The following is a 27,430-nucleotide window of genomic DNA, read 5'->3' as shown; positions in this document are numbered from 1 at the left end:
GTGGCGCTAAGAGCTTCACAATTCATTTCAATCCATTATTTATCATCAAATTATATTTATATTTATTATTACTAGTGTGTACATGCACTACATATTCAATTTTTATATATTTCATTTTTGTAAATTAAAATGTATTTGTTGTGTTCGGTGTACTTTATATTATATTTTTTGTGTTTATGATAATGTTTAATTTAAGGTGAGATATATGATTAATTAATGTATTGGTGGTTGTTGTTTAGGATTATATAGTTTTTTTTGTGAAATTAAAAAATGTTAAGGGCAATATAGGAAATGAAAATTACATTATGAGAGAAGTTATTTCAAGTTTTGACTTTATATATAGTATAGATTTATAAATATGTATTTACATAATATATATAAATTATGAGGGGAAAATATATCCACACTATATAGTTTTATATATCAGTCACTAATAAATAATATAATAATTGTGTATAAATTTTTATACTGAATTAATATTAAAATCATAAATTAGCTTAATGTTTTTCTAGGGTTTGCATTGCCACAATCATGTTATACTGAAGCCAATATCTATCATGGTAATACTTATATTCTGTCATACTTATTATATTATGATCAATATTGAATTATTGATAGTTAGTTTTAATTTTCTATATTTTATACTTGATTGTCTATATTTTCAACTAAGGTTTCCAAATCAAATAACTCATGATAAAAAGATTAAGAGAGAAATTTACTTACATGATTGTTGAGACATCCTATTTTCTAACTAATCTACCATGTTTAAGGTCATAAATAATAATAATAATAATAAATACCTCCTAAAATCATTTACAATTAGTTACTAAAAAAATATTCAATTGGTATGTGAGACTCTTATTAGTGAAGTAAACTTATGCTGATAAATGAAGAAGTTGTTTTCGAATATTTGAACTCATATTACAAAGTAGATAACTATATTGTTGCACCTATAATTTTGAAAACAAAATAATCAAATCACAAGGTATAAATAACAAGAACATTAATGAGACAGTTTTTAACTTTTTATTATAAAACTAAAAGGAGGGCATTTTTTAGAAAATGTGTGCCTCAATATAATGAGTAACATTGTTTCAAACATTCTCTACAATTGTGATGATAATGTTGTGTATTTAAGCATTATGTTGTATTATTTTTCATATAAGGACTGCATTTTGTGTTTTTTAACTGTGTGGCAGCATGTAAATTATATTTCATCATAGATCTACACAGGTAAGGACCATTCTGTATTTGCACTACCTTAATATTTGTAGCAGCATATCTTAAAGAACATTCATATTGTGAGACTGAAAAAACATATATACAGTAAGACAGTAATAAAACATTCAAGATCAAACTAAAAAGACGAATCATATTCATATTGTTATCCATATCTTAAAATTTCAACAAAACTTTATGTTGGTTGTCGACTGTCTAATAAAACATTCATCTTTTATTCGGACTTAAAGATCGGTTGTGTATAGCATTGAGCACACACAGACAGAAGATATTATTTAAAAAAATTAAAGCTAGGTTTAAAATAATCGCTATAAAAAAAAATAATCATGAATATTTGTGACAGTGTAAAGAAGGTTGGCTGCAAAGGAAGACCTCACACACTCCCTCTACTACAAAACATGGCTGAATATTCTAGTTCCAAATTTCCATGCTGCATTCTTCTTTCCAATGAATTTGGTAATTGAATTTAGTATATGATGAGCTCGATTAACTTGAACATGTTTCAATGCCCTGCAAGAAGGAAAGCAATACAAACTTCAGAATTTTAAACCCAACAACCCACAACTCCTAGAACTTGAACTCTACCAACTCACATTCAAATCAGGATATGCTATCTATCTTTTCATCCCAAAAGTGATATATACTATAAATTGCCAAATACTTCATTGGCTATTGATTATTTTTAAGACATTTACTATGACACCAGCATTCAATAGATGTTTGACAACTTATCCTTGACCACCATATCCAACAGAGTACCAAAGAAATTCAGAGTGCAGACACAACTATTACCTCAAAACATGCTATAGATTAGTGAGTTGAAGAAAACATGGAAATAATATAAACCTTTTGCAACACCTTAACAATATAGTCATTGAGGATATAGTGTTTAAATTAGCAAGTGTTTAAATTAATGACATTATATTTTACTGTAGTGGAAGATAGCACGGGTGATAACCCTGGTCTGGCTCTTAATAACTACTATAATACACACTAAAAAATGCAATTAGGCCTTTGATTTCTTCCCTCTGGGTTCTTTAACTGGTTGGTTCTTGAAAGGTAAGAAAGTCTTTCCACCCATGAATGGTACGAGGACTTCTGGTATTTCTACGCCGTCCTCCTTCTGGTTGTTCTCTAGTATGCAACAAATGGTCCTCTCTGTAGCCGTTAGAGTAGAATTCAATAAGTGAACATATTGCTTCGTCTGATCATTGCCCTGCAATGGTAAAATGGATTTCAATTAAGACTGCTAATGAGAAAGTTCTGAACTTATAAATTTCAATGTAGAATGGATTTCATAAATTCAGATTACTAGATATTCTATATGAGGCAAGGTCTAAAGATTTTATTAATGGAAAAGAAAATTTTCATTAACAAGTTATCAAATCATGCTAATTAAGCTATATGCGTTTATAACGAAGCTAGACATAACTTACCTTCTTTTGTCCATATCGAATTTCTAATCTTCTGGCCTGATAGTCAGTGCAGTTTGAGCAAGACACTAGCTCTCTGTAAGCTTGAGAAGATGGAAACCATGCTTCTAGATCATACTTCTTTGCTGCAGCATCATTCAAAGCACCAGATACAATGGAAACAACTTGGTATGGAATGTTTAACTACAGGACATATAAGTTAATTTAATTCCATTAGAAATGAAATCAAAAGGGAGGAAAAGAAAACAGTTAATTTAGGTTGGAGACAGCCAATGCATCAATCTATAATTCTATTTCTAAGCAATGATACTATTCACAAAAAGTAAAATGAGAAAATGCCAACCTATGAGCTTAGTTAGCCAATACAGTGTACTGACAATCATCACAAGCATACAACGCAGTCCTAGATATCACAGATTCAGAAAGAAACGTAGGGATGTTTCAAACACTCCCCTTGTTATACATATTTGGCTTTGGCATGCCAAGGAAAAGCATGCTTGTCTCCATAACTTAAAAGTTACCATGGGATTCAGTAGCTGTTTTCAAATTATATATTTATCCAAAATTTGAACAAATATAGAGAATGGTATAAAAGATATTCAATTTTTTTAATGAGGGACAACGCCATACCGCTTGGTAAAATTCCTCAGAGTTCTTTAGCATTTCCTCATGCATGTCCCATGAGTCATTGTCATTTGGGCTAGTAAGGCAAAACTGCTCCACTTTCTCAAATTGGTGAACACGGAATATTCCTAGAGTATCTCGACCGTGAGATCCAGCTTCTTTACGAAAGCATGACGAATATCCAGCATATCTGCAGAAAGCACATTCTTATATCTGCATAGCAATACAAGCTTCAATATTAATGTGTCACCGAAGTCATGTTACCTTATGGGTAGCTGGGTAGGGTGGATCCAATCATCTATATGATATGCACAAAGGGGCTGCTCTGCTGTTGCAATCAGATATTTATCATCCCCTTCACCAGTTACCTACCATATTATAACTCCTTAGATATGCTCAGGTGAAAAGGTCAAGCTACAATCATTATGAATGATACACTACAATAAGGCTATTGGCACAAAAAGATCAAGCATATTATTGGCGAAAGCATATCTGCACTTATACACTTAAGTCAAGGAATATAAACTATACATATAGACATCACTATTCACTTGTATCTCTCAAGTCTCAACATCACAAATTGTACATGATGACCCAGGCAAAAAACGGAACCAATTTACAAATTTTACCTTATAAAGCTCTTCATCAAATTGAGCTAATTGAGCACACTTTGACATTACATCTTTTCTCATGAAGAAAGGAGTATGCAATAAAGTATATCCCCTTTTCTCCAAAAAATCAAGTCCGAAGTTGATTAGAGCCTGATTAAGACGAACACCATCTCCTTTGAGATAGAAACCTCTACCTCCAGCTACATCAGCTCCTATTATATATAAGCAACACATGACATAAAAAATTAGGATACATTCAGAGAGTATGGGACGATGGATAAACAGAGTATTGAAAGCCAGCACGGTTGAAATGCAGTAGTGTGTGGATTGGTGATTAACATAAAATGCAGCACTATTAGATTTTCATGCCATGAGTAAGATGACATTTCAAGTTAAATACTAAATGATACCGTCGGGAATCAAGATAGATAGCAACAGAAAGACATTATGCCAAAACATGTACTATTTTCAGCAAAGCCCAACCATGCAAACATAAAAACGTAATCTTATTATTAGATTACGCTAATAATAATGGTAAAAAATGATAAACTTGAACATTAGATAAAAATTCCACCTTTCTTTGTATCTGCAATCCCTAGGAGCTCAACTAGATCCACATGATTCTTTAGTTTAGGCTCCACTCTCTTCTCCCCCCATGATTTCACCACTTTGTTGTTGGCCTAATACATCCAATACCCAATAATTTTTAGAAAGAAGAAGAAACAAGCATTAGCAGCAATAAAAGGTGAAAAGAAATAAACAAAAAATGACAAACCTCATCATCACTGATTGGAACAGAATGGTGAACAAGGTTTCCAATAGTTTCCAATTTGGAATTCAAAAGTGTGAATGTTTCCCTAACTTCAACCTCTTTCTGTGCAATAAGTTTCTTAGTTTCCTCTGATTCACCAATGAGCTTAGATGCATCTTCACCACCCTAAAGTACACACACACAATAAAACAAACAAATTTGAACTAAATCAGAATTCCCAATTACATGGGTTCATATAATTTGTAATAAAGTTACAATCTTTATAAGTAGAATAATGAGATAGGAATGCTAACACGCTTGAGTTTGGATATTTCCTTATTGATCTTGTTGAAGTCTCTTTTAAGATTCTCAAGCTCAAATTGACCTGAAATAAATACTACAAAAGTTACAACGACAACAATCAAGTCTTAATCGCACTAGTTCGGGAAAGAGGGGATATTACGTTTTCGCCATTGTTTGTCGAGATTGATAACTTCATCGACTACTTGGACGCTAGAAAAACGAGTGCGTTGGGAATTGCGAATGATTTCAGGGTCGTGACCCTTTTCTTCTCTGAATAGGTTGATGTCTAACATTACCTCTCACTTTCACGCCGCCTATAACTTTTGATGTTAGTGTCAAATGAAAAGGGAGCTAGAAGAAGAGGGTTGAATAATGAGTCTATTTCGCAAAAGTATAGCTTGTAGTGGTCAAGTAACTAGAAGCTAAGTTGTTTTCCATGTGAAAATTTTTAAATAATAAAAAGAGTAAATTATACTAACATTATTTTTTAGTGAAATTATAAAAATATCCCTCTATTTTTTTACATCTATGAAAAAACCTTAATATATATATTACAAATAATTACTCAGAAAAATAAGTGTGATATGCTAATAAAAGAGAGAGTAATAAGTGCAATTAAATTAAAGAAGTTATGATATATTATAAAAATAAATACAAAAGTATGCCAATTAATACATTTTTATTATGGGTATAAATTAGGGTCTTTGTAGGTTTAAAAAGTAGAATAAATAAGTATCATTAATTTTATAATTAAATATATGTATAAGGAATTTGATAAATTTATTAGTAATTTTATACTTATTTATTAAATTATCAAGTGATTTGGTAAAAATATGGGATTATTTTCACTTTTAAAATTACAACTTAGAAGAGAAATGTATTTTTTTTTTGGTTTCCCACATATATCATCGCAATCATGTCCGAGCCGGGAACATTCACATGTACGTGTGACTAACTCTCCCAACGGGCATTTTTCCATCCACAAGACTCAGAATCCAGACTCTTACTTAAGAGGAATCAAACATGTACGACTTGAACCAATGTCCGTTAGTAGGAGAGAATGTATTTGTAACATTGTTAATAGCAACTACGATTTCTCATAACATCTATTTTCAACGGGACTGTGGTTTTACTTGTTAATGATGGGATTGTGGTTTTTGTTCATAAAAAATATCGCGATTGTGGTTTTCCTATTTTTCTCACTTCAATGGCCAAATATAACAGTTACAAACCACTCCTACTTAAAATAAATATTGGTTACAAATTGAAGGGAAAATCACCTGACAACTCATTTACTCTGGGTAAAGCAATATTTCATATGAGTGTAATATAATAGGCGATGATAGGTGACCCTGTAAAAAGCTATCATACATTTTTTTAGATACATTTTTCCTCTTCATTTATTATACGAATAGGAAGTATTGTATTTTTTTCCTTCATAATTTTAATATATTTGACTTGCAATGGTAATGATTGGTTTTCATTTGATTACCTTTCAGACTGAAGCTGGTTCACCTGTGACAAATGCATTGCTACATTTTCAAAATCAAAATCAATTTTTCATTAATTTATTGTGCCAAAAGATAGGGTATTAATGTAAAGGGAAATAATTCTCAGTTATTTTACAACATCATCATTTGATAATCACACATCATTCCCTCTTCATAACTGAATAATATTAAGAATTTCACTCTACGTAAACTCTTTGTTATCACTAGTAGTAATACATTTTACACTTACTGACTTACAAATATACCAGCTGTAACATCCGGGTATTATTCTACCACAAAAAGAATGGTAATCTATTGAAGAAAGAATGACCTTAATTGGTGACTCTGCATTATCAGACCCAGCAGCCATGTAACCATATGATATTCATCTTATATACAATCTCTTTTCACTTGAACAACTGCTGCAAATGCATCAGGCCTCATCCATTTAAAACAAAATTGGACTGTGCCACATTCTTCTCACTATGACTTTTCTTCTTTAAAGAGGGAAAAAAGGATTCAACATATTGGAAGAGTTTACTTGTGTAGGTAACTGAATCAGCAGTTGTCACTACTTGGGAGGATCTGAACTTACTAGATTGGCCCACAAGTTTGCAAGCATGATGAAGTAGTGTTTCCCATTCCATGTCACCATTTTTAACCCTGATCCACAAACAATCATGTGAAACAATAAATTTACAAGATTAAGATTGTACAGCATGATAGGCATTAAGATTTCCACTTTCCATTTTTTATGAAAAACATTACATCTTTTCCCACTTTAAAACTTCATATTTAGTGAACGCATTTGAAGCAGATAGATCGAATAAATTGGTTTTTGAAAAAGATATCAATTACTTGTACATAGTGCAGAAATACCCTGACCATGAAACACCCTTATTTTATTGTTAATTTGATATTGAGTGTGTTTCAGTAGCTTGGTCCTACAGGTCCACTCTCCATTATAATATCACTAGAGAACATGTGAGAGGGGTTCAAGTGCTCAATTTACTATAATATCTATTTAAAAAGGACAGCCCAATACAACTGCTCAATTTACTACGATGTCTATTAAAAAATGACAGCCCAATTACACGAGGTTTCGACCTAATGGAGTTTGGAGAGGGCAGATGCATCCAGTCTTATCCTGTAAGCAGAGTAGTTGTTTCCAAGATTTGAACATGTGATCTCTTAGTCACTACGCAGCAACCTCAATGTTGTGCCACAGCCCGCGGCTCACCCTCTTACTAGAATATTTACTTAGCTAGCATTTTTTTCTCTAATTAATAATGGAAATTGCAAGGAAAAAACTACGATTTTTCGCTCTACTTTCTAGTCAAAGTTTATCACCTTTTGTTATACAATAGCGACAACCAAGCCTTTATCCCACTAGGTAGGCATCACTTTTTTTTTATAAAAGAAGAAAAAATTATCACTTGTTTCAAAGACAACATTATTGTGCACATACCTGGTACGAAACCAGAAGGCAAGGCTGACAACTGGCAAGTAGTTTCTTCTCCAGAAATGACATAGCTCTGAAGTAAATGCTCATCAAGCTCATGAATATACTTAATGGATTCAACTAATTCCCTAGAAATGCCATCTGGCTCAACATTACTCTGATTTGATATACTGAACAGAGCTTCTTCAAGTCCTGATTCCGACCATATGCTATAACACTCATTCAAAAGGGAAAATAAACTTGCAGTATCTATGGAACCTAAGAACATCCATGGCTTGTATAGTTTAACTGAAGCTCCAATTATTTCTGCCACTCTATAAATTTCTCCGAGTGCAAGGATATACCGAACACCTAAGTCAAGCAAACACACAACAAAAAGGAAACAGTTACTACTTCAGTCTAAAAGTTCTTTTGCATTGGCAGCACATTGATTAGGCATGATATAATCATGTGCCTTACCTTTTGAGTTAGATAATATTTGGTCGTGAACATTCTCTTGTACTGCTTGTTTCCAAATATAAGCACCATGTTTCACTTCTTCAGAACAAACAAACGCTATTTTGGACCATGTGGTAAGATAATTAGATTGCTCTTCTCTTGATCCCAACTTGAAAATTCCTAATGTTGACACTGCATCTTTCAAAAGTTCCACGGCAGATTTTATATCCTTCTCGGCCTATTGGTATACAAATATAATCATGCAATCACAAGAGTTGTCAAGCTATATGGCCCAGAAAGAAAGAAGGTCAGCAATAGAATAAAAAGGAAAATCAATCCTTATCCATCCAAAAACACTCCAGGAAAACTAACACAAGTATCACAACTAACAAAAGTTGTCATGTCAGCACATATTCTATTATTGAAATCCTTTGGTTAGTTCACTATATTGATGGTACAGTTGATACTATTTGTATGTGCAAAAGATAAAACTTGAAAAAATACAACACCTAATATTTTCAAGAAATTGACATACCATTGACAACCTTGACGCTAGCTGATACTCTGACTCAAGAGATTGGAACTTAGGTTCCCTTAAGACTTCAAGAAGCTCATTGAAATACACATTTCTTGGTGAATAATTTTCTGAGAGATATTCCTTGGGGATGATATTATCCTGATGGAATATCTTAGAGAGTTCCTAAAAGAAAAAAGAAACAGAGGCAAGGCTGAAGCCAATTAACTAATGCAATTAATCACAAAGTGAGAATAGCCATTAGACAAATGCACAAGCAGAAGCAAAACAATTTCACAATAACATATAAATATATGTCCAATCATGTTTGACAGGGTCCTTTGGCCCAATGATCACTAGTCACAAACAAGCCATATGGTCCGATGCTCTGCTAGGTTCTGTTCTCAAATCTTGCCAGACATGCCTTGAGATTTTCATATCTCCTTCATGGCGAGAATCCCATTTCCCTACTCTCCAGGCTATGGACTTGTATTTTAAGGGGAAAATAGATAGCCAAAACAACAATTATAGAGAGAGAAAAAGGTAATAATAAACTAGTTCAGACACTGACTTGAATTTCCTCCTGAAGAGTTTTTGCTTTTGCATTGTCTCCCAAAATAGTGGCAACACTTTGAGCCTCCTAAGAAAATTAGTTTATAAATAACTTCAGTGACAGTGAGCACCACCATTTTCTATCAAAGAAAGGCCACAAAAGGTTACCTACCTTGAGATTCTGAACATGGAACAAGACAGCATTGCACAATTCATCTTTCATTTTGCTGTAAAAATCTACATAATCAAGTGTCTCTAATTTTGTGAATAACTGTGTAGGCAAATCTCTGTGATTTATAGCAGAAGCCTGATCTTGTCTTGTTTCAGAGAAGGCATCCTTAAAATCCCATGAATCATCCTCAAAATTATCAGCATCATTGATCAAACCAGAATTCAAAACTGTTGGGAAAGACTGCAACTCATTCTCATTGACTTGCGGTGCATAATTAAAAGTCTGTTGAGAATCATGGACACTGGTTCCGGGTGAAGCATCGACGAAGTCACCAAATCCATCATCAAATTCATCATCACCAGTAACCAAATTGATGCCTGATATTACAGACGAGGCATGAAAACCATTTTCATTTGCTTTTGGTGTCACAGTAGGAGAGGTTTTGTTTTCAGCTTGACTATATAAATTCCATATGTCATTGATAGACAAGTTGGAACCAAGGCTATTAAAGTTGTTCTTTATTGGAGATGTCGGTGCTAAAGGAGATAAGTCTTGAGAAACAGACTGATCACTAGTATTTGGTATCTCATCACCAAAAATTGACAGAGACAAGGCTTCTCTTCGATTCTCTGAGCCTTTTTCTGGACTCTGGAAATAGAAAGAACATTAACAATGACAATATGATGAAAAAATATGAAGACTAAGTTGACTGCAAACAAAACAATGTGTTGTGTGCCATAAAACAAACTCAAGTAATTTTTTTTGTAAATCCCTAAAGCCAAGCTTTAAGAGCCCAACATAGAACATCCTTTTGAAAAACTTAAACTTAGAATACACCACATAATATATATATATATATATATAATAACATATTACACTGATTCAGTACCTTGTGTGTTGTTGTTTCAATTTCTGCGTCTACACCTTTTGTTTCAAACAAATTGACTTCAGAATCAACATTTGTAGTGGTCGGGGAAGCATTTTTTAGGTCGTTATCATCCTGGTTGATATTAGTTTTGAGGCATGACTCTGAAATATGACTGTCTTGACCCAGAGAACTAGAATTGAAATTAAAGCCAAGGCCCCATTTATCAGACTGATGAGTTTCTGATGGATGAAATGGATCAATAGTACCATGTGGAGCTCCACCATCAAAATTGAGTTCATCGACACTAGAAGTATATATGTGAGCCATCTTCGGAGCCTCCTAATGCCACAATCAGAGGGTGTTAGTGCATAGTCCTCAATGATATGAACAATGTAATCCAACATTAGTAATCAATGTGGAAAATACTCACCAAATTTTGTTTTGATACTGACCCCGAATGTGCATTTAACTCCCCAAAACTTTGGTTGAAAACAGTAAACCCATTTATGGTTTCATTTGATTCATTTTTCGGATGTAGTTGTGGTTGGATATGATCTTGCAATGTAGAACTTGGATAGAACTCAAACCCTGGATGCCATCCTGCAGCTTTGTCAGAAATCCCAGAGGAGGAATCCAACATGGCTCCAACATGAAGTGCATTATTATCATGCTTTTCTTCAGCCTTTAAAAATAGAACACAGATGATCAGACAAATGAAATTGTGTACAAGAAATATAAGTACAATTTTAGCGACATATTAAGTGAGTATGCGTTTATGTGATTGAACCAATCTACTGCCCAAGATCATACTTCAAGATACAACTTTTACCACACCAGCACAAAATTTAAGTAGTTTGGTGGGAGCACTGAACAAAATGGAATAGGCCCATTCTGTGCTGATCTCTTAGGTTCCACCCCCTTCCGTGGAACCAAGAGGGTTTCCTTTTAAAATCTTAAGGCCTTCCTGTTCTGTTATAAATACTTTGTGGCATGCCTATAAAACACTGCCTCAATTCCTCAAACATGTATATGTTATCAACTGATCCATAATCAACTTGCATTTCTCTCTGACCATTTTCTCTCTCTCTTCATTTCAATGGTTATGAATCAAATAATCATCGTTCATAATGAAAATAAGGGTACAAATACAACATTTTTGAATTTAAGGAAACAAATATGAAATCAAGCATATTATGATAATTAACACCAAAATCTACTCCATTTTTCTCTTAATCGATACTCATCAACTTCAAGTTCAATAATTATTCCACATGCTTACAAATTTCATCCATTACCTTAATATTCTGATCTTTTGTTCCACTTTCCCATTCTGCAGATTGGAATTCCCATCCATCCTCATCGTCATTTTCTTCCACTGAATCTGAATTCAAATTGCTCCCATTCCCATCAACGTTTGAATTTGAAGCAGAAACATTGGATACAGAAACCGATCCATTCTGAGGGCGTTGATTATACAAATTGGAAATCAAATCAGTGATTCCTCCAACAGAACCGTTAGAACCCGATCCGTTTTGAACAGAAACAGTATCATGGATTTCGTTATAGAAAACATCTTTCTCTTTTTCCTCTTCTTCTTGCTCTTGCTCTCCGAAGATTGAAAGTGGAATAGCACCGTTAGGCTTATTCCACGTAGGCTTTTGTGGTAACTCAATCTGAACGACGCTGCCGTTGTTGTCGTTTAGATTTGAAACGCCAAATCCACCGTTGATCTGATTGGAATGGTTCATGAAGTCGCCCCAATCGTCGTCGTCCGCGGTGGCGGTGGCGGTGGTGATGGAAGGGAAAGAAGCGAATTTGAAGTCACCGAAGCTGTCGTCGTCATCGTCCTCCGCCATAGCTGAGAGATTCATCCGCACTTCTCTCTGGGATATGGCGTTGGTTATGGCGCGTGGCTGTATTCGGTGCAAAACCAGTAACGTTTATGGGATTATAATTGTGATTGCTATTGTAAATGTCATGGCCATTAATGTCTAATGTAAAGGCACTACCTAAACTTCAGGAGTAGGATCCAAAGAAAAGAAAAGAAATAAAATAGGACATTTATATTATTTTATACACAATAAAATCATAGTTTTAGAATTGAAAATAAAAGAAAAAATTAAATTCGCTTTGAATAATTGAGAGGATCCAGATTAAAACTTGAGTAACTAAAAAAAGATGCGAGGAGATAATCAAAATTGTGACGTGTGTCATAGTTTTAGTTTTTATAAATATAAATATTATTATAAAAAATAGTTAAATATAATACATGTTAAAATTTTAGGAATCAAAAATTATAATTTATGTTATGATATAATGAGATATTTTATTCTCATAAGATATATGTTATGATTAGTCTAATAAATGTTTTTTAAGTAATTATGCATTATATACTATTATATTTAATCATCTTTCACTTTTAAATATAAATACTTCAAATAAATGAGTGAAATATGTTGGATAATGTTTAAATTTTATAGACACCAGTGCCAGTGAATATTGCATTATACATATTAAATTTTTACGTATTCCATTTTTTTTGTTTATGATAATGTTCAATTTAAGGTGAGATATGTTGTTAATTAATATATTGGTGGTGATTATTTAAGATTATATAATTTTTTACAAAAATTAAATAATATTAAGGCAAAATAGGAAAATTAACTGGTAAAAGTTAGATAATATTTTAAATTACACTCTTTTACTAATATGTAACTTCATAATTTGACTAGGTAGTTTTATTAGCTCACTCAATACCATATACATATATACAAATCTTTAAATTTATGGTTAATCACATTTATATTTAATGTATTGAATTGAATAAATTATAAACTCTAATTGAATTGAATTCGAGTTGAGAAATAGCTCATATTGAACTTTAGTTAAATTTCGAGATTTATCAATTTTTATTAAATTAAACTGAATTAACTCATTTCAAGTCGATTCGTTTTTATTTAAATCTATGTATCATATAATCTTACACTTAATTGTTATACATTTCATAAGTAACTAGCAAGTTACCCGTGCATTTGCACGGGACGATATTTTTTGCCGCATGATTAAGAATGCATATTACATGTGCATTTATGATTAAGAATATGTATGTTGCTTGTGCATTCGCATGGTTAAAACCATATATGTTACCAGTGCATTCATATTGTTAAAAATTATTAATTATATATAAAATCATACTGTCAAACCATACGGTTTAACTGTTTAAATTGGATAAACTTAATATGGGTCATCTACTGGTTTAACATCTTGCTCGACTTTCTCAACATTGTTTTTTACACATACATAACATGATATAGTTAGTAGTATCCTATTAATCAAAAAAATCATCAATAAATTTATAATTTCATTATTATTTGATTCTAAAATAAGATTAGTATAAAAATAATATTATTTAACTCTAAAATAGCTACAAACAATATGTTATGATTCATATTATTATTTTAATATTGCTATAGTAACATTATATTTTAATATTGTATAGGTAATCATATTCCTTTTATTTTTAAATAAATCACATGTCATGAGGGCTTGAGAGATTGACACATGTCATGAGGAAGTTCTTGAGGGATTGACACATGTCATTGAGAGATTGACACATGTCATGAGGGACCTTTAGTTTTGATGAGAGGTTGACACATGTTATGAGGGCTTGAGAGATTGACACATGTCATGGGGGAGTTTTTTTTATTATATAGGTAATAGACTATGAAGCACGGATTCATCAAACACACTCACGTGTCGGTGTCCGACATGTATTCAACACGGATACGTTCGGATTCGCAAAAGATACGTATCCATAGAGTATCCAAAAATTAAAAAAATAAAATAAAATAAATAAATATTAAGACACGTATTCGATTCGTTTTCAATAAAATATAGGATATATGGATTCGTTTTCAGTAAAGTATAGAATATATAGATTCGTTTTTAATAAAACATGATAAAATAGATTCGTTTACAATAAAACAGGATAAAATAGATTCGTTTCCAGTAAAACATGATAACATAGATTCGTTTTCATTAAAATAGGATAAAATATATTTGTTATGGAGGGCAATGATTTTAGGATAGATTCGTTTTCATTAAAATAGAATAAGATACATTTATTTTAAATTTTCATATTTTTTACTTTGGATATTTTGATTTACACTTATAATTTTATCATATTTTATGTGTTTTTATTATTTTATACGCGTATCTCTGAACGTATCGTATCTTGTATTTTGGAAAAAATATGTGTCGATGTATCGGATACGTATCGTACCCGACACACGTATCAGTATCCGTGCTTCATAGGTAATAGATATTATTTATAGAATCCAAATTTAATAATTTCTTTTTATAAAATCACATTATATTTATTTCGTTTGTATCTCTTATCTTTGATTTTTATGCATCTAAAAAACTAATCTAAAAACTAAATAACAATTTGAAATTTTCACAATTTAATTATCAAAGTAAGATTAGTAACATTAAATGTGATGAAGTTCTTTTCTGTGAATGGAAAATTTTCATATAGATAGCAAGCAAAAAAAACGTTTATACTAAGATTTAGATATTATAGATTTGTCGTCATAGTTTTCATTTTTTATTACATATAAGAGTATCAATCTAGACAATTTGTTATCTCCTTCAAGATTTCGGGGATTAAATATTTGTTAACAAATCAATCTATGATAGAATAAATTTACTCATATTATATAAAAATATTTCTAAAGCTAAACAAAATAATACACATAACATATTTATACTGATTGAAAGAAATAAGTTATCTCCTGATATGGGGAAATAATTTATTCTTATTATATTATCTTGAAAACCAAATTAAGCCATCTCCTATCCTAGATAGAGATCATGACATGTGTGATTGAAAAAGTTTACCAATATATATTTTAAATTATTTAAAAAAAATTATAAATCACCAAACTCACTTTTTACTTCAGTCCCCTTGAAAATAGATGTGAACAACATGGTATTTTTTATGTGCCATGATTTTTTTTTAAATTCCAAAGGTGTTATGCGACAACATAGTATTTTTTTACAAATAACTCTACAGTGTATCTTCTCATAATTATATTATTCTTTAATCGGAACTAAACAAACCTTAAGCTTAAACCTACGTATTCACGTGATTTTAGTAAACGACCGTGTGACAATTAATCAACTCATAATTTTATTAATTTACTAAATCTAGAGTTCTTGAACATTTTGAAGCTATTTGAGTTTTATCAAAGAAAAGATGAATGAAGGAATGAAAATCAGAAATTCTTCTTGATTGAGAAGTTCTTGAGAACAAAAGAAATGAAGAATAAATGGAATGTTTTTACTTTTATTAGAATTGAACTTGAAGATAATACAAAAATGAAATGCTAAACTTATAGACAAGAGAACTCACAATAATTTGTTAACAAACTTGCCTAACCAATTAGAACATGTTACACATGTTAAATATGATGAAAAATACTAAAATAATGATAGCTTTGGCTACAAGTAAAGAAAAGTCCATTAATCCTAAGCCCTTAATTCTGCCTGGGATGTCATGTCTAACCTGAACTTTGGTTTGATGAGTGCCCTGAGTGGCCTTGCCTTTATGGGAGGCTTGAGTGCCCTGATGTGCCTTGGTGATGATGTGTCTTGGTCTATGTTTGTGCATCTGATGCGTCCTGGCCTGGTGCTGGTGCATCTGATGCGCCCTGGCCTGGTGTTGGTGCACCTGATGCACCCTGGCCTGGTGCTAATGCATCTAATCTGGCTCGGTCAAGAGCAAGGTGGAGGCTAAGAATGGTGCATCAACTTTCTTGGCAGTGTGGTTATTGTCCCTGGTAATGGACAATCCCTGCTTAGGCCTAGCTGCAACATCATCTGTCTTGGCTAGCAAGGCATCATTGCTTCTGGTTATGCTCTGTTTGGACATGTTATGTTTAGGCAAATTGCTTACAATATTGTTAATGGTATGATCAAGAGAAGAGTTTGGATTGTGATCATTATTTAATTTTAATAAGGGAAGATCAAATATTTTGTTATGTCTATCTCTAATGTTTTGGGGAAGTCGAGTAATATGATCTCCATAACTATGTCGTCTAATATGATCTCAATAAAAAATGACACTTGAACTTCAAGATAGAGTTAGACCAGAATGTATTGGCCAACCCAACAAATTTTAAAGATTCTTCTTAGAAAATATAATTCATCTAGCATAAAAGCCTCACATGAGGGCTTCCTAGCTATTTTAGACCATATAAGAGGAGGTAGGACCAACATTACAAATTGTGCAAAGTCTATTGTTTAAATTGATTATAAAGGACGTCCAATTGCACGAAAGTTTAGGGAATGTATATGTATGCAACATTAGCTGCAAATTGGTAGATTATTTTCTGAATTTTGAACGTAGCAAATCAAACATTGTGTCAGACCTCTATGTTGTAAAAAAATTTTGGTACATCAGAAAAGCAAAAGAAAAAAACTAAGCAAAAAGATCCAACACTAAGAAATCTGATACTCTAACAGGAACAGACAGCCAAATCTTGAGTATCGAGCCTGAATGAGCACATGTCTTCGCCATAAAGTCCGCCAAGGAGTTAGACTCTCTATGGATAAATGTATTCTGAACATCCCAACAATGATCAAGCAACTTACAGATATGACTCACAACTTCAGAAATTCTCTAATATTTACCAAAGAATATGTAAATCCATTTATTATTTTTCAAATATATTAACAATATTTACCAAAAAAATATATATATTAACAATCAAACCATAAGATACAATATACAAAATCAATTACTAGTAGATTGTGAATCATGAGGCTATCTGCTATCATATTACAATCCTCAAACAAGAGCTTGGCAAAACAAAATGTAGTACACTCCCATTCTCATATGTATAGGGGTGGCAATATGGGCTTGGCCCGACAGGCCAGCCCGTTCGGATGACTATTTTTAGCGGGCCGGGCTGAAGATTTTAGCCCAAAAACCCATATTCAGCCCATTTTAGTAGCCCATTTTTTAGACGGGTCGGGCCAGGCCGGGCTGGCCCGACGGACCATTGTTAAAAAATAAAAAAACTAAAGTGTGTGACACTGTGCTGTGCGAGGGGCGTGGCAACTGATTTCTTCTTTAGAATTTACAAGTTTTAAGCTAAGATGTTATGTTGTTATTGTAATATTGTAGACTTATGTTTGTGATTTTTTGTTTTAAAAGACATCTATCAAGTTTGTTGATTATTTTTTGTCTAAAAGCTTTAATTATGTACATTTTGGAGGGGCCAGCCCTGCAAAATATGGATCGGGCTGGCATTTTGAGTCCTTTTAACAATACGAGTCGGACCGGGCCAGCCCTTATTTTGGTGTGCCAATGGCAGGCTGGGTTGGGCCGGCCCACATTGCCACCCCTGCATATGTACAAATATCTAGAAAACAAATAATAACCATTGAATAAAACTTAAAAGAATATATGCATCAACAATATATAAGTTTTATACATTATAGTTGCATTATCTATCATTCATATTTGATTATAATTAACTCTTAAAAAAAAAATAATGCAAATGAATGGTGAATGATTCAGTCACTGCATATTCCATCATTCATATTTAATCATCATTCATTCTTCAAAAAAATCGAAATAAATGTTGAATGATGATATATTGACTATATATAAATATTATATTTTTGGATAAAAACTCTTTAAAAAATCCACCAAATGAAGCACACTGAAAAAGAGAGCAATCAAATAAAGAGACCAGTGAAGAAAAATGCCAACACCAAGCAATAACCCTTCCAAACCTGAGAAAGCCGAGAAGTAGCTGAAGATAACTCTCCATAAGATTTATTAGTACTAAGAATAAGAACCATCCAATCATCCTTAGAACCAAGACTAGCTATTGTATACTTAGAACAATTGAGATACTCTGTAAAGTGATAAGTTTTAGTATAATTAAGAAACAAAGCATCATGGTCCAATTTAGGCACACAAACAGGAATAATGATGGACCCATCATTTGTGGAGTTGATGTTGATTTTGCATTTCTGAATGTTCCTTTGGAATGTAGGACTCTTTTGGCGGTGACCAGGGACAGGATAGTAATTAAAGTCTTGACAGGGTTTGTGTTGGAGATTATCTGCTATCTTATTGGCTAAGCAAGATGCCTTGTGATGTTCAGTGAGGATAGGAAGGTTCAGAAGTTATTTGTATCTGTTTATGTCATGAAATAGATATTTTTCCTCATCTGTAGGGAACAAAGAACCAAAACAAAGGACATCGAATTTTTGTAATACAATTTTGTCTTTGTGTATATCTTATTAATGTATATTACAACAATTATAAATGACACGAAATAATACTTACTGTCTGAACCAAAATGTGCAAGCATACTATTAACTACATCATCCCAAGATAAAACAATCCAAATCTCTTTGTCAATTCTCACAATATGGCTACATTTGCCAATTCTTTTTCATCAATACTAACTACCAATGTTAGTTCTCGAAATGCCCACAATATGGTTTCTGCCAATTATTTTTCCTCAATACTGACTAATGGCATCAATTCTCAAAATTATCACAATCTGACTGTATGTGCCAATTCTAAGTACCACAGAAAGAAAGATGAAGAAGTTTGCCGAAAATGCATCAATGAAAAATATGAGGGATAATGAAAAAATTGAATGAAACGCATTCGACTCGGGGCAAGTTATAATGAGAGGAAAAAGACATCTCTTTATAACATAAGATATTTTTCCTCATACTTGAGATAGTGGCTAACATCATATATTATTTTGTCTCAGCTTCCTCAGTATCATATTTCTTACTTTCTCAATAGCGTACCAAATTAATTTGGTAGGCTTGTATGAATTATAGTAATTATAGAGATTATTTGACAACCTATTTAGAATGAAATTCTTATAAAAATAATCATTTTCATTACAAAGAGTATATCAATAGTCAGTTTATCCTTTTTCTTTTTTTCCGGCCTCATCTGACACCACTAGGATGTCGGTTTTTAGAACATGGGCAATCTTTCTCATAGTGAGAAAAAATTTCATCTTATGTTGCCAACGTTTGAAATTTGTCCCATCAAACCGAAATAGTTTGTTCAGGTCAAAACTGTTTGGTCTAGTAATATTATCTACGAATGCTATTGGAGTAGAAACGTCTTAAAATTGTTGTTACCGTTGCTTGCAACAATTACAAATGGCACGAAATAATACTTACTAGCTGAGTCATGACCATATCTCTCACTTTAAGACGTTTCATGATACTGCCCAAAATGTGTAAGCAGACTATCAATCACATCATCCACATGATAAAACAACCCAAATTTCTATCATCGAATTCTTCCTGCATTGTAAGAACCGATCTCGAATACACATACCACATTATGCTACTAGTGTCAATTCTCAAGATTCCCACAATATGACTACACATGTCAATTCTTTTCCTACAATCTGACTACTATTGTGAGTTCTCGAAATGTCCACAATATGGTTACTTGTGCCAATTCTTTTCCATCAATACTGACTAGTGTCAGTTCTCGAAATACCCACATCAGTGTCGGTTCTTGAAATTCCTACAATTTGGCTGTCTGTGCCAATTCTTAGTACCACGGAAAGAAAGAGAGAGAAATTTGTCAGAAATGTATCAGCGAAAAATATGAGGGAGAAATAAAAAGTTGAATGAAAACGCATTCAACTTGAGGTGAGTTACAATGAGGGAGAAAAAATTATATATTATTATATTCTATGAGAAAAGATGAATATACTAACATTGTAAAAAAATATATTATCACTGTATACTATATATTATTCTCTCCAAACATTTTTTGAGGAAAAAATTATAGCTAATAAATAAGTACAATTATTTTTTTGTTCTATCAAAAATATATTTACTATAAAAAATGAATTAATCTTTTGGATGTTGGTGATTGACCTTGTAACAAGTGTTTCCAGCAATCATACCCTTAACATATTATTTTAGGTGATTATATATATTCTTTAGCATGGTGTTATATGTATCCAAGTGTAGTTCATATTAAACATGAGAGGGTGAGTGAAAATTCCAGAGTATAATATTAGTGCAATGTTGAAGAGACAATAATAATTAAACACAAATAATAATACAATAACAATATATTAAATTCATGCACTTTTTCAGTTTTAATGCATATATTATTAATTATAAAAACCTATAAAATTATTGCTTTATTTTGATTTTGATTAAAATCCTAATACATGAAAATAGCTATTTACTATACAAAATATCCTTATATTAAATAATCTTAGTAATCCTTCAATCTCAATTAATATATATTATAAAATTATATTTATTTATTAATGATTAGTTTATAAGTGATATGTATTTTTATTATTATTATTAATTTTTTAGATATGAGCATTTGTAGGAAATAGAGAGAAAGATATAAGAACATCCATAATGATATAATATCTTTTTCGTTCTTAAATGTGTTATACTGATTATTTTATATTTATTTACACTTTCTAATAACTTAAGCAACTAAAACAAAAAACATCTCAAATTATGTAACTCTATTTCGTATTTGGACCAAATAAACATACTCATATTTATATTTCTTTCTCTTGCAACATTTTTTTTCCATTTTTAATGTTAACTCATAGCTTTAAGAAGTTGCTCATTTAGCTTACCATTATGAAATAAGAACAAAAAACGATCATCTCCTATGCTAAGAAGTAACGTTACTTATTTATCGCACTCGTCGGGTAACCATGAGATTCTACTGTCTTTTGTTATTCCCGGTTGCAAGCACAAACCACAGTGTAATAATTATACGTTCAATCATTCATTTTGTATTGCATTGAAAAAAGTTTAAAATCAATTCACACACTCGGTAATGAAAAGTCAGGCATGCAGTGAGCTAATCCATTCGTCATTATTAAAAGATTAATAAGTGTAAGATATATCGGTAGTCTGAAACTCTTCGAAGTTTCTTCTTCTTCTATAAATAGAGGATTGTATTGTATCAGAAGTTCACAAAAGACAGAAATCTTTAAACTTCGGACATTTTATTCTATAAGTCATGAACGGTGTTCCGATAATTGGAGATAGACTTCAAAAATTCAACATGCTGAAGGAATTCATCACAGTTATTTTTAACAAAGCAGTGGAAGACACAGCATATTGTGCTATATATGCTAAGCTTCTCTCTGATCTTAATAAAAACCTGGCTCCCTTACCTTCTTTAAAACCTTTTGGCAAAGATATTACTGTTAAAAGAATACTCCCAAATATCTTCCAGAGTTGTCTTAAAGCTGCAGATAAAAAGTTGATTCCCCTTGGGAATATCCCTTTCATTGTTGAGCTGTTTAACCAAAAATTGGTTCCTGAATGGATTGTGCATCAAGTTCTTAACCACCTTTTAGGAATTTCTTGGCTACCTACAGAATACATTGATGCCTTATGCCAGTTACTAAACAGTATTGGTAAGCGACTTGATAAAAGTCCAAAATCTTTGAAGGTTATAAATGACATGCACTTTAGAAGGTTGAAAGAATTTAGCACAAACACACTACTTCCTTCGAAGCTGAGGTTCATGGTTTGTGATGTTCTAAACTTGCGTGCTAATAAATGGTACCGTTTTTCTGATCCCGATCTTATAAGGAATGATTCTCTTCTTCATGGCAAAGTTTTTTCTTTCCTGGAAGAATATTTCAGTGATATGGATTCGGTTGATGTGGTAAGGTGTGTTAAGTGTCTGTTTTCTCCAGCTTACCACCCTGACATTGTTAAGGAAGCTATTTTGCTTGGACTAAGTAGTAGTCCCCCATGTGTTGAAGGAGTTATGGACTTTTTAATGTGTCTGTTTATTAGCTATACTTTTTCAGCAAGAGACATAGTAGAAGGTTGTTTGTTGTTTGCTTCTCTAGTGGATGATATTGCCATAGATTTTCCTGAATCACCAAGTAATTTTGGTGAAATAATTGCTGAGCTAGTCATGGCTGGATGTTTGGATTTTATGGCTTTGAGAGACATATTTCGGGAGGTGGTTCTATGTAACTTCCCAGACTTGATATATGGCAGTTTTTTAAGTGTAATGTCGCGTTATACTCTACACGATTTCCTATCTATAGATTTGGAAAGTTTAAAGGAATAGTGATTTATGTTAATTGGATCAAATTTTCATGCATGTCTTGTTTTATTACTTTCTATGTCTTCCAATATTAGGTTTTAAGTTGTTTATGTTAACTGGATTAAAATTGCAGTCATGTCTTGTTTCATTACTTTCATTCTTTATCAGATAAGTTGTGCTTTTAGTGTTGTGAATTTGAGTTATTTAAACATTTATGATGATAGTGTCACTGTGATGATTAAATAACCGAACCATATATTAAGCTATCTAGTTTAATTCGCTAAACCTTCTTGCATATGTGGTCTTGTTATTAAATAATTTAATACTAATAATTTAATGTTAATAGTTGGGAGGATTTCTTAGATATATGTACCAAACAATAATTTAAAGAAACAATGTGTGGGAAGTTACATAGAACCACTAACAGAAATCTGGTAAATTATAAGATTTATGACAGAAGTTGCAAGAAGGTTTAGCAAATTAAATCAGAAGTTGTGGACATTGTTGCTTTTATATACTAAAAGAAAATGAACGACTACACTTAAAGAAATCATTACATTTTATTTATATCTTTCGATTGCATGTGCTAGCAATCATAGATTGCGGTTTTAATTACAGCAGTGTCTATTTTAACATGCACATAAATTAGAGACTCATCCTTGCATTATGATAATTTACTTATGCTTTCGATTGTGTTATTTCCTCTTCTTTAATTTTGCCAGAAAGACTTTCAACAAGTTGAAGCAAGAATCCATCTGCACCATGTCCAGCCACCAGAGAAATTGATAGAGGAAGGTTATTATACATCTTCAGTGGTATGTTTACCTGCATAATGTTCGGGAATAACGTTATATCGCTATGATGTTTAATTTGTTTTACACACACAATAGAAGCGCATAAAGAGAACAACCTGGCAAAATCCAGATACTCCAACAATTGACAGCAAGCTAAATGCCCGTGCACGAAAAATTTCTAATTCTGATGCATTTGTTTGTAGTTTTGGTGGAGGCCCTGGAACCGTGGGGATCACGAGAACACCTAAATCCTGAAATTTCCACAAAGAAGCTATCATACTGACAGAAAAAGAAATGCGAGCTTATTACACATAAGTGTCTGCTTGCTTATCCTTCAAAATTTCCAAAACTGAACACCAGAAATCTAAATCAGATGCCCACCAATTTGCTCAAAATCCAAAGTATCATCCTATCATTTTTTTTCCTAAACAATGAATTTGAATAAAGTAGCAGTCTTACTAGTCTGGCTTCTCTGTATGAATGAAGTCAATGGTTAGTAGAAATGCTATTTGGCACCTGATCAAAGAAGATACAAGACTGACCAATTGAAAGAAAACAGATTTCTACCGTTTAAGCAGTAACCTAGAAGAATGACCACGCCTTTTTGTTTTAAAATTAAGGAGATTCTCTTCCTGCAATCTTCAGGAAATTGTATGGAGAGAACAGTTTCAAGCAGGCATACTAACAAAATACTCATTTTATAACATGAAATAGTATATAAAATCTCTTTATTGGGAGAATATATAATTTTCATTTGAAGAATAAGATTGTTTTAAAAAAAATTATCTAGGAGAAGAAAACAAAAAAGAGTGTAGTGTATTGGCTACATTTGACTTCGGCACAGTTTTGCAGAAATGATTGCCCGGACCAGGAGAGTCTCAACGAATTACTTCATAAGTGGGATAGATCTATGACAAATAACAAGCTCATTTAAAAATTAGTTTCTCTATGGTCAAGAAAGGGAGATTCCTTTTATGAAGATTAAGAAGGGAGTCTGTATCAGGACGAATAATTTTTGCATATAAGCATATATGGTCTAATGAACATAACTAACATGATCCCTTCATCTGATGAAATTTATTGCTACCATGTCAGCATAATTGGACCTAACTCCAAGTCTCCACCCGAAAAGCTAGCTCACAGAGACCTATCTTAGTCATAAATTATAATCAGCCAAAATACTTTAACACATAACAATGTCTGAAAGAGAATACCCCAAGAAGAGCGGTAAGAGCATCACGCAGTTCTCCTTTTATAGAATGACAAATATCAATGCCCTCTCCTGTTGTCTTTAGGGCGTCTGCTACACGTTCTGAAATTCCAGGACCTAAATCGGGTTTGACTTCACTAACCCATTCAGCATGGTTATTCTTGAACTCAAACCTATATTTCAAATAATAATAAAAAGTCAAAAGACTAGATTTCAATTGAAGGCAGTTCACAACCCACTAGAAAATTATAGTCATAAATATAATTGCTGAAAGCCAGGAATATTGACTGATGATTTACACCTCTGAAGCAATCGCATCGCACTTGAAAGTGCAGCCAGGGATGGAATGTTATATAGTTGGTCTGTATTCTCTTGAGTTAGGAAATGATTCAAACTTGGAACATTGGCCTTCACATATTCACCAAGGATTTCATGCTTTAAAACATTACCTGCAACAGTGGATTCAAGAATAATTTTCTCACTCAGCAGAAATCAAATAGTAACAAACTTCATTCTTGGGATGAAACCACAGATTAATAACTGTATTATGATGAATGGAAAAAGAAAATCCATGAGTTGAAAATTGAAATGTTTTATAAACAACAAATAACTGCACTGCATTGATAACAATGGACTTATTTGTATGATCAATTACTCACCTCCATATAACTTCTCTACTGCTTTAATAACAACTCGGTTGACTAGATCGTATGGAATGCTAGAAAGCTGGAAACAGTCCTCTGCAATGATTATGGAAGAAGGTTTAACAGGTACTAGTTCTGGCATTCGTAGAAGTACACGTCCAACTCTGCTCAAAATTGTTGGATCCCTAGCAAACCATCCTGGATGTGAAGTCGAGGACAAGAACATGAGTCTCGGAGAGAAGAAATCAATAACTTGTGAAGCTATAATTTCTATACCACTGTATTTAGAACATGCCAGCAGGGGAGGAAATTTGCAAACAATAACTAACCTAAAATTTGGAAAAGGAGTACAGAGAAAGCTACCAACTTGGTCGATTCTTACCAACAGTATCAAAACTTTGCGCCATGGGAATAACTCCTGATGTGGAGATAATACCGTGAGACGGACGGAAACCAAAAATCCCACAGTACGATGCTGGCACTCTTACACTTCCTCCAGTGTCAGTTCCTGTAGTACCAAAGGAAAAAATGAATGAATCAATCACATCAAAGTATTAACATAATGGTCTATGGTGCCAAAAATAATTTTTGGAAAGGAATAATAGCTCACCTATGGAGAAATCCACAAGCAATGCACCAACTGCAACAGCAGATCCACTAGAAGATCCTCCAGGAACCCGATCTGCTGCACAAGGATTTCTGGGTGTGCCATAATGTATATTCTCTCCGTTTATACTGCCAAAGTATAATACTCAATTTTAAGATTAACAGAAATAAGGTGTTCAATCAATGTTTTAACATATGCATAACTGATAATCAAAATACAAATATTAACAGGACCACATAATTTACCAATTCAATGGAAGTTAAGAAAGTATACAATGCCCCAACTCACAGATTTAGACCAACAAGTCACAACTCACAAAGTAGTGACAACAGTACTAGATTGTCATTCTAACATCAAGTTACATTGGTTGAGGGTGAGAAAAGATGGTCCATAGCCCCTACAAACTACAATAAATCCCTCCCTTCCTTTTTATCTGAAATTTTTTAAGAAAGCCACTAAATAGCACCAATAATAAGCAAAAATAACCATGTCTAAGTTAATTGTTCATCTTTGAACACTCAACATTATTATCAGCGTATTGATCTTTTCTCTCATATTAATATCATGGCTTAGCTTGTAAAAGGTTCTATATTATGGGAGGCATCAAGTGTTGCTGCCGTAATGTCACCCCTTCAATTGCTGATGTGATTCCAAATCATAGAAAGTTACAGGATCAGAATGGTCATGTGAGCATGTGGCTGCATAGGACCGCAACAGTTTCGAAAACAAATCTTCAGCCACACAAAAATTTTGCAACGCAATTTTCACAACTATGACATTAACCATAATTTAAAACCACTTCACTTCGTTGCAGTTCTGAATAGACAGATAAAAAAGAATGGTGGGAGTAGTGCTTAGGGACTAAAAACCCACTAGTTGTATAAAATGAGTTCAAAAATTGACAAAAAAACATAAAACTAGTACCTGTAAGCCATTTCGTCCATGACAGTTTTACCAACACAAGTGGCACCAGCTCTTAGGAGAGCCAAAACGGTTGGAGCAGTTGAAGTAGCCACAGGATGAGTCCTTGCCCAGTCAGGATTCCCAAAGCCAGCCACATACCCTTCTATATCAAAACTGTTTGACACAAGCATACAGAAACTTGCTTCAAGTTCGAGATGCTTCCATTCAAACCCACAAGAAACTTAAATATGAGTTCAGTTTGAACTCAGCAAAAGACAATTTTGATAGTACCTGTTAAAATCATGTGTAACTGAAAACAACTTAAGTGAGTGAACAGATTACTTACATGTCTTTGACTGCAAAGGTAAGTGAGTTCAAGGGAAGAGCAGCATGAGGTGAAGAAGTTGGTGGTGATAGAAGGAATTTATCCACATATGCTCCATAGTCTGAGGATGTTTCCATGCTTATGTTTTCAACTACTGAGTGAAGGTGGTGGTTACAGAAAACTGCAGCGGTTTTTCCACTAATTTTGTAATGATTGAAGAGTTTCTAGAAGAAGTTTGAGCTTTATCTTACTCCTGTGATTCATGATAAGGACCATCAATCTTTGATTGGCCAATCCAGACAGTGTCCTCCTTTACTTTGTCTTATACTAACCAATACATTCTATTCTATTTCATTCTTCATGTTTACA

At 32.7% G+C, this 27,430-nt stretch overlaps 3 protein-coding genes and 1 pseudogene across 7 annotated transcripts; all 4 read right to left on the bottom strand.

Moving 5' to 3' along the window:
• On the bottom strand, positions 1,551 to 5,330 carry LOC109354304 (serine--tRNA ligase-like). 2 transcript variants are annotated; one of them, XM_019596706.1, is made up of 10 exons: positions 5,122 to 5,330; positions 4,973 to 5,043; positions 4,683 to 4,844; positions 4,482 to 4,587; positions 3,926 to 4,119; positions 3,561 to 3,664; positions 3,303 to 3,486; positions 2,676 to 2,855; positions 2,265 to 2,455; positions 1,551 to 1,749 (listed from the first exon to the last, which is right to left on the bottom strand). In XM_019596706.1, exons 1-10 carry the CDS (start codon positions 5,252 to 5,254, stop codon positions 1,629 to 1,631), a joined length of 1,446 nt encoding a protein of 481 aa, XP_019452251.1. In that variant the 5' UTR covers positions 5,255 to 5,330; the 3' UTR covers positions 1,551 to 1,628. The 2 variants fall into 2 exon arrangements, with proteins under 2 accessions (XP_019452251.1, XP_019452252.1); XM_019596707.1 differs by lacking the exon at positions 1,551 to 1,749 and having other exon boundaries at positions 1,935 to 2,455; positions 5,122 to 5,329.
• Positions 6,529 to 12,457, bottom strand: LOC109354301. 3 transcript variants are annotated; one of them, XM_019596702.1, is made up of 10 exons: positions 11,753 to 12,457; positions 10,888 to 11,139; positions 10,479 to 10,796; positions 9,785 to 10,237; positions 9,590 to 9,679; positions 9,437 to 9,505; positions 8,887 to 9,051; positions 8,373 to 8,589; positions 7,920 to 8,264; positions 6,533 to 7,114 (listed from the first exon to the last, which is right to left on the bottom strand). In XM_019596702.1, the coding sequence occupies exons 1-10, from the start codon at positions 12,326 to 12,328 to the stop codon at positions 7,023 to 7,025; spliced, it is 2,577 nt and encodes an 858-aa protein (XP_019452247.1). In that variant the 5' UTR covers positions 12,329 to 12,457; the 3' UTR covers positions 6,533 to 7,022. The 3 variants fall into 3 exon arrangements, with proteins under 3 accessions (XP_019452246.1, XP_019452247.1, XP_019452245.1); XM_019596701.1 differs by having other exon boundaries at positions 6,529 to 7,114; positions 9,590 to 10,237; positions 10,479 to 10,793; XM_019596700.1 differs by having other exon boundaries at positions 9,590 to 10,237.
• LOC109353846 lies at positions 16,219 to 21,382 on the bottom strand (annotated as a pseudogene).
• On the bottom strand, positions 23,097 to 27,365 carry LOC109354298 (amidase 1-like). 2 transcript variants are annotated; one of them, XM_019596697.1, is made up of 9 exons: positions 27,083 to 27,365; positions 26,758 to 26,910; positions 25,837 to 25,961; positions 25,609 to 25,734; positions 25,242 to 25,424; positions 24,884 to 25,031; positions 24,587 to 24,755; positions 23,489 to 23,623; positions 23,097 to 23,403 (listed from the first exon to the last, which is right to left on the bottom strand). In XM_019596697.1, the coding sequence occupies exons 1-9, from the start codon at positions 27,196 to 27,198 to the stop codon at positions 23,257 to 23,259; spliced, it is 1,302 nt and encodes a 433-aa protein (XP_019452242.1). In that variant the 5' UTR covers positions 27,199 to 27,365; the 3' UTR covers positions 23,097 to 23,256. The 2 variants fall into 2 exon arrangements, with proteins under 2 accessions (XP_019452242.1, XP_019452243.1); XM_019596698.1 differs by lacking the exons at positions 26,758 to 26,910; positions 27,083 to 27,365 and adding an exon at positions 26,278 to 26,608 and having other exon boundaries at positions 25,837 to 25,969.

The sequence above is a fragment of the Lupinus angustifolius genome, chromosome LG08, assembly GCF_001865875.1.
Source record: "Lupinus angustifolius cultivar Tanjil chromosome LG08, LupAngTanjil_v1.0, whole genome shotgun sequence".
Lineage (NCBI taxonomy): Eukaryota > Viridiplantae > Streptophyta > Magnoliopsida > Fabales > Fabaceae > Lupinus > Lupinus angustifolius.
This window is presented reverse-complemented; position numbering and strand designations above follow the sequence as displayed.